The sequence below is a fragment of the Botrytis porri genome (assembly GCF_014898465.1).
Source record: "Botrytis porri strain MUCL 3234 chromosome Unknown BPOR_011, whole genome shotgun sequence".
NCBI classification, from domain to species: Eukaryota; Fungi; Ascomycota; class Leotiomycetes; order Helotiales; family Sclerotiniaceae; genus Botrytis; species Botrytis porri.
This window is the reverse complement of record NW_024066085.1, coordinates 1,943,430-1,951,519: the sequence shown is the minus strand read 5'-3', so window position 1 is coordinate 1,951,519 and position 8,090 is coordinate 1,943,430. Positions and strand designations below refer to the sequence as shown.

Below are 8,090 nucleotides of genomic sequence, written 5' to 3'. Positions count from 1 at the left end.
TCCAGTGTTCAATTGCAGATGGTTGGGATGTTGAAGGTGGTGATCCATCATCCTCTCATTATCGTTGTGTCTTTAACATACGAGGAGGTGGGCTGCTTGAATAGCGACGGTGAATAATCTTTGGCTTCTTTGCTGCACGACCATTTCCTGTATCATATACATCATCGAACATGTGCAAAATCTCTTGCTAGGAAGGTCCAGAGTTCGCTTTGCCAACGGATTAAGCTCTTTGGTCGGCGCATTATACATCGTGCCGGAAGCCCCTACTTCTTGTGTTTCTTTGTTGGTGAATCGTCATCCTCATCTTGTTCATCATTAATAGCCTGTGAAAAGCTGCTGCGGGCGACGCGCGTGTCTTCCTTTGTTGGTTGACTGTTGGATTCTTTCTTCTCGTCACCAGCAGCTTGCGGGGGTCGATAGGGACCTCTGAGCATGCCACGTCCTCCCTTTCCACCAATTCCAGTTGCATCATTGATCAACTTGAGAATATCTGGGTATTTCAAGGCTTGTGTCTCCGTTGCAGAGCCAGTGCGATTGTAACCTACGCGGTCGCTGTGACTAGTCTTGAGAGCTGTGAAGCAAGTAGTTAGCTATCATATCTCAAGAATAAAGTGAATCCGTAATCGCAACCCGGGCCTCACGGCCCTTCAGTTTCCAATCACACAAAAGCAGCAAGGAAATATTAACTTACTTCTATCTTTCTTGCCATTCTTTAGTTCTCTCTCAACTCCTGGTGCCAACTTAGATCCCTTCTTCTGTACAAAGCCATCGAATCTCTGTCTGAGTCTGTCTGCGATCTCATCCCAGTCAATCGTATGTCTTGTCTCACCGACTCTAATCGCATCTTGTACCTCTTCAAGAGTTTATCCTTTTCCAGCTGTGTCCATGGAATTCGTGTTTCGGCAATGTTACCATGTGTACGCTTACGATTCTGAGCTCTAGCCTTATTGAGCTTCTTGATGTCGGCAGGATCATTCCAGTCAAATCCCGGCAATTTGTGCGTATGACGGAGATCAACTTCTTCGGGATCATCGACATTTTGGCGAGTCAAATAGAACTTGCTAGGGTCTGGTTTCCGAGTTGTGCATTTGTGATGTCTGTTCCTTCAACAAAACGCCATGTAACATTGGCACGACCTGGTGTATTCTTCTTAACTTCTGGATCTTACGAAAGTAAGCCCCTTCAAGTTCTCTTCATCATCATTGCTATCGTAGAGCTCAACTTCCGAGGCCTCTTCGCGAAAACGTGGTGTTCTGGGTGTCGAGTCATGGCGGTTTGAAAAATCCAACCGACCACGCGAATCGTGTGCCGTTTATTTTGGTTCCATAAACCAATGCAGACGCGGGGTACATATGCGTATAATACTCTTGAACGTAGCGGGGACTCCATTGTGGAGCATCATTACCAGTGCTATGCGCTCCTTCCCTCAACCAAACTTACAAAGTCGAACGTGAATTGAACATATCCTGGACCTCTGCTCTCGTTCCTATTGAGATGATTCATAAGTTCACGAGCCTCAGCTTCGGTGCGCCCGTCGCGAGTGTTTTCATAGTTTATCGCATCCTCTCTGGTAAGCATCACTGGAATACCGGTCAAAAATCGTGTTGAGATTCGAGCTTTTTTAACGGCAGGTGCTGGATTCTTTGCTTGGAAGTTCCACTCTCCAGTTGTCTGTGCGAAGTATCGGTCGTGCGTCAAATTGGGATCTTTCAACACACTCATGGAGTGTATCGAACCATTGTGGTACTCGTTCGCTCTCACCTTCATCAGCCAAGGTTCGAAGCTCTTTGACCATATTTGCAATTCTATGAGCAACATCATGCAAATGTGGGAAGTACTTAAAAGTTGCAACGAGACCAGGGATGGTGGCAAGATCTTGTTCTATGATGCGAAACTCGATAAGTAGAGCAAGCTGGGCAATCTCGAAGGGCTCAGTTAAGTTTCTTACACCCTCTAGCAATGCACCTTGGGGGGGGACTTGGATTTTGTTGCCGTTCGTGTCGAGAGCCACTGGAAGTCTGTCTCTCCATGGCATTTCCATATATCGACAATGAAAACAAAATCTACCGATGGAGTGATTATACAGGAAAGGGCAAATTGGATTGGGTATCTCCTTGATGATCCGTGGCACATGTGGAGAATGTAAGGGACTGAGTGTTGAATCGAGTGGCATTTCTGATCCGTCTCTACGGTCGCTCGGCAGAGGGGTCTTGTGGGTAATCTTCTTACCGGCGGTGGGGGTATTGCTAGATTTATCATCACCACCGCCCCCAGTAACAAGGCCCGAATCGCGCTCTACAAAGAAGTCGCAGGTCTTTGCTGTTCATCTCCGAAATTTTCGCGGTGAATTATAGGAGCTCGATCTTTTTCCTGGAAAGCAGCAGCGGCACTGAGAACATCCAAGCTTTTGCAAAGAGGTGACTTCGGACAGCTATACGTGCTCTTTTCTCCGTTCTGTTCCATCTCTCGTATACTCTGCATTATGTGTACTCGTCTGTGGTCGGATTTCGATTTTTCGCTAAGTGTTAAAATGAATTAGTATGAATACTTGAGATCTTCGATCAGGTAATTCAGGTGAATGCCTAGATCTTGGAACGTATGCAGTATTTAAAACGAGAATTCTTAAAGACTGTTCAATGATATGAACCAGATAAATTTGAGTTGGAGATTGTGTGAGGTAATGTCACTGACGGGAAAATGTCAAGTGCGCTCGTACAGAATTGAGTCAAAGACGAAAGATGAAAGTAAGTGTACGAATTTGCTATGCAAGGGGGTAAGAAGTCTGAGTGAAGATATGCAACGAAGCGTGATGAAGATTCGATGCACAAGCGCAAGAAGGAATGATGATTTGCCTGGACGATTGAGAGAAAGATAGTCCAGAAATAGAGTGCACTCTACGACGAGGCTCTACTTACAAAAGTGAAGAGTGGTTGAGCTAAGTGCAATGCGGGAGATTGATCTATCTGCTCAGGCGCGAGGATAGAGAGAGTGGAGGAAGTGTATTGTGCAGGAAGAGAATTGCTTTTATGAGAAGTGCTTCAATTCGCAAGAGTGAAGAATAAGGATAGGCAAAGGGCTCGAGAAAGAGATAGCATAGAAAGAGCTGGAAAGGAAAGGATGCGCTTACTGGAGGTGAAATGAACTTTTGGAAACTTCGAGGATATTCTCACGAGAAATCAAGAAATCGTGTCAAAGATGTTAATGCTGACGAAAGATGTGGAAATCCAATATCAAGAAAAGATTGAAGAATTGTTGTTGCTAAGAGACTTAGAGAGAGTTGTATGAGATCGAGATGTTGATGTTGTGAGGATGGAAGAAGTTGTTATGAGAAAGAAAGAAATCAAAGAAGATGAAGATTCGGGATCCTTTGTATCAATGTTGAACTTGATAGAAAATCTTATTCTGCGGTAGAATCATCTATCACCCCTTTACCCCGCCCTTGGTACGGTGGTTGCTATGTGAATAATATATAACATATGTAGAAACAATTTTTCTTCTGGGGAAAGTGAGGAGTGAATGTTTTAGATGGTTTGGATGGTATTGTTGTTTTTGAACATACATTTTCTATTCCCACAGAGCCGTACATGTTCCACTCAAAACATTCTGTTTAATACTGTGATCTATCTTGTGCCTTGGTGTATGGATATCATCGGCATGAAGATAACCTCAAATGTTATCTTTTTTCATTCACCATTTTCGGGTGTGTATGGAATGTAAGACTCATGTTGGCTCTTTGCTTTCTTCAACATCCTAAGTTCTATGAAAGGAAGTATGTGACCCTCTCCTTGTCTCTCTTCTAGATGATAGTTTCAATGAAGAATTCAAACAAATCTCACCTTGTCTCTTGTCAGAATCTAGACTAACCAGTGAAACGTATATGTTAACTTTTGAAGCATTCGAACGGAATTTGTTCAAGATTTTGGCGGATATTATATACCAACTCACAGAGATGAAGGATACTACATCACCATTTCAATGTTTGAGAAGAAGCTATTGCTTAACTATATTTTGTGCATGGAGGCAAAGAGTATGAAGGAGGGTCTTGATCCAATCCCGTATCAGTAGCCGCCAGCTCGTTTTCTTCTAGCCTCATATTATTACAATTCACACGTACTCCTCCACTCTAGCCTCCAAGCTCTTCGAGGCGAAAGAGGAAAAGAGGAAAAAAGGAGGATTAGGAACCTCGTCAAGCTTCCAAGCGAAATACCGTGCAGGCCAGCTAGATTATTAGAGATGATTAATCTTGTGAGAGAATGCTATAGGGAGATAAATGAGCAGATCTGGTTTCACGCTGCATGATTATTTTATTTCGATTAGTCTTGGTAGCAAATGTATTTTAGGTCAAAGTTAAAATCAGAAACTTTTCCATCTGCAGGCACTTATTACTCAGAACATTATCCGCGTGTACCTAGTCCAACTTCGAGCGTCGCAGCCCCCTATCTGATCATCAAGCTAACTTTTATCATTTTGGGCTTTATGTGTCGGCGACGTGTGTGAAATTTCAAAAGAGTGATCAAAGCTAGCATTCATATCATGAAACAAGTCACATGTAAGAATAAACATAAATGGCATGCACAGAACCTTGATTTCGATCTGTATAAAACCCAGTCTGTAAACACTCCAAACGCCGTGGAATGCCATGGTATCAAAATAGTCGAAGAAATCCGGCAGCTCCATGATCCCAAGAAACTGTCCCGTCCGTGTCCCATCATGATTCAATACGCCCAAAAGTCAGTTAATGACTGACAGATGTTGCTCGCCAAGTTTCTAGCTGCTCTAGAAGTCAATCGAATCCCCATCACCCTCCTCGTCGCCAGGTGACCAGCTTCCGACGGATGTATCAACAGGAGAGCGTCTACCATCGATAGTTACGCTAAAAGCGATCATCGTTAGTAATTTGAAATCTCTAAATCCTCAGATCATGCGAAACTTACCGAGACTTTCCACTGGTCTGTGGGTTTGACTCAAGAGTGTTAATCTCCCAGTGACGACGAGCCTTGTTCAGTCTATCAACATGCTCCTTATTGCTCCAATCGAATTCATCGATATGCAAATCGATGCGCTTCTTCTCGATCTTTGTGGGACTCCTAATATCATAGCGACGAAGGATGAACTTGGAATTGTCGGGTTGGCCAACAACGGCAGGCGTCAAATCTGTATCACCAGTAACAGCCCAAGCAAAAAAATGCATCCTGGATCGATCCCGCACTGAGTTTAGCCTGGCTGAACCCCTGATTCATCGGTGGAGATTTACTCATGCTGGGACTGCGGCGATGCTCTTCAGACTTCGTATCACGAGGTGTGATTTGCAGAGGACCAGATTTGACTGTCTTGTCTGTCAAGTTTACCCAGTCATCCTCCTCATCGTGGGCCTCTACATCAGCCTTCTTGAAGTCCCCTGCCCTATAGGCACTATCTCGGCGGTGTCTCTTATGATCACCGAAGAGACCGGTAGGAACGATCGCATCTGCGAGGTTGCAGAGGAAGTTTTCGCGGAGGAGGGCGGATTTTCCTTGGTGACCTGGCTGTCCAAATGGTGGAAGAGGTGCTTTGGTGGGTGGAAGTTCTTGGTTCCTCTTCTGAGACATTTGACCTAGATTAATTCTTTGTTACGGTTAGTGAATATAATTGATTGTTTGATTTTGCAAGTAGAAACTAGGGATGAGTGAAACTGCTGGCTAATCTTCAGGTAGATACCATGGAGCAGTTGAGAGTAGTGAACTCAGGGTAGATTCTCAAGTCTTTGATAGTAGAATATGCTTAAAATTTGATGTCCTGAACTAAGACAACTTCTGCAAAATAGATGCCTTGAACGATGGTGTGTTGCAAGTATCAAAATATGCACAGAGGGTGTGAACTTGGTTGTTTTGTATGAGTATCTTGTCCTTGAAGGTCTTTCCAAGGATAAAATTTCTCAGATCCTTGATGTAAGAGTTTTCTAATGAAATAAAGAAGTTCTCAGGTTTTCAAATAATCTGTTTATATAGATAAATAAAGGTACGGCCATTTGTTCTGAAACGACATACAGCTGGTCGGCAGGTCGACGACAGTATGTCCAAGGATTCATTATTCACATTTGTTATAGGAAACTAACTCGAACTAAATGTTATCAAATACAAATACATTATTCGTGAAATGATTCAGGAAAGTAATTAGACAGAGTTATTTGTGGAGTTTGTGGTTTCTAACATTATTATTTACTACAAGTAGGAGGGGGAGGGGGTGATTGATTCAAATGACATCAGATGAAATTGATTTGTCCAATGGTTAACGAAACTGGGTAGCTTCTACAGGTAGCTCTCTAGGTGAATACCAAAAATAATTGTATAAGAACACATAGGCAATCACTGGGATTCAATCATTTTCACTTGCACATTCATAATCTGCCTTTTATCGCATTTTAAGTAAAGAATATGCAGAGCCATATCAAAGCCTATCCTATTTCTTCTTTATTATATAATTGCTAAACCACAGTCAGGAATACCACTTTCAAGTACAAAGCTACAATGTAACGAAGCCCACCCGGGTAGGTAATGAATTCTGAATCCGTTGCTTCACTTATCGAATCTTTGGGTACACGACGCATATATTTTATTCTTGAAGCCTGGACTTTGCACACGAACTATGATTGAAGTGACTCGCAATGAATGGAATAAGATCAAAATTTAGAGAGAACAAGGAGATAATCTCAATTTTTCAACGGAAGATCTTTATCAAAAGGTTACATCTTCCAAGTATTTCCTCTTTGCTCTGGGGAACCTAGAGATGGACATAAGATATTAATGCGCTTGTTTATTCTTTACAATTACCGACCTATTATCTATCCTCCTAAGTACTGAAGACTGCTTCATCCAGCTTCCCAACTACTCTACATTCTCAGCATTTTCCGCTCCGAACAATGGATCCCTCAACTCAGTGTCCACCAAATCTAATTTATGAACTTGACTTAATCGGTAGCCAGAGCCAAACAGCAACTCCAATATTCTCGATCTCAAGATCCAGGTACATCCGATCAAAGAGTCTTTCTTCGAGTCCCTTTTGTGGACAGTACCCGGTAGTTCCGATCTTTGAATATTGAAGCAATTTGGGGATTGGCATCGGGGGGGTCGCTTAGGCAATTTTGACCACTGGAAGCTCGATTCAAATGCCCCACTACATGAGAAAACAAGATAATGAAGCTTGGTTAACGTGGTTTATTAGTACGTATACCATATCAGTATATATATTATTATTTTTATATACAAAAAACGGCTGTATATAATCATACACTTTTTTTATTTATTAGTATAATTTAATTTTTCTTTATATATATTATATTTATTTATATAAATAATATGAAAATGAATTAAAATAGTAAAATCTTATAATAATAATAAGATTATTCAAAGAAATTGATTTTTGTAATGTAAAGTATAATATTCTTAAATTACAATTGAGATATCTATAAAAAGATTAAATTTTATAAATATTTTATTTTTATTATTTATAGGGAAACTTTTTTTAAAAAAAATAATGATTAATAATTTAAATAAAAATATTAATAAAAGACTAATTTTGATGTATTTTGAAGTGGTGCATATATTGATATAATGTATGTACTGATAAACCACGTTAATACAAAACTGTGAAAAGGTTTCCATAACGGAGTATTGTCATATTACTCGTCCATAGTCTCTCATCAGCACACTTTGTGCTTCTATCTTACATGACATAAGGATACAATTAACATGAATTGCTGGAAAATAGAAGCAATTTTGGGACTTATGAAGAAAAGGGGTCGCAGTTGGTAACTAGCTATGTTAGTCTGCGGCATCCACTTGGCGCGGCAGATGCCCTCTCTGAGCTTTGTAGAAATTGTAAGTAAGCAAATCTTGTCTTACTCAGAATTTAACCTCCGAGACAGATGACAGTTCGTAAAAATAATACGCGAATTTGTTCGCTTTATGCACAAAATACCGCAGAAAGTTTGCCAATTGCTTGGGACAAACAATTTTCCCTCCAGTTTATTCAACAAGGTGTTTGGTGATCCACTCGAGCCAGCCGTTACGCTCACCTCATTTGAGCGTATTCCACAATGTTATGCGCCAAGT

At 41.2% G+C, this 8,090-nt stretch overlaps 2 protein-coding genes across 2 annotated transcripts; both read right to left on the bottom strand.

The window, feature by feature from the left end:
• Positions 1–263: 263 nt before the first annotated feature.
• Positions 264–2,481, bottom strand: EAF01_008606 (uncharacterized protein; the record flags this gene model as incomplete). Its single annotated transcript, XM_038916862.1, has 6 exons — positions 264–571; positions 692–776; positions 830–1,057; positions 1,441–1,706; positions 1,762–2,246; positions 2,300–2,481. 6 exons carry the CDS (start codon positions 2,479–2,481, stop codon positions 264–266), a joined length of 1,554 nt encoding a protein of 517 aa, XP_038768224.1.
• Positions 2,482–4,776: 2,295 nt separating this feature from the next.
• EAF01_008605 (uncharacterized protein) lies at positions 4,777–5,588 on the bottom strand (the record flags this gene model as incomplete). Its single annotated transcript, XM_038916861.1, has 3 exons — positions 4,777–4,873; positions 4,935–5,154; positions 5,210–5,588. The coding sequence occupies 3 exons, from the start codon at positions 5,586–5,588 to the stop codon at positions 4,777–4,779; spliced, it is 696 nt and encodes a 231-aa protein (XP_038768223.1).
• Positions 5,589–8,090: the final 2,502 nt, after the last annotated feature.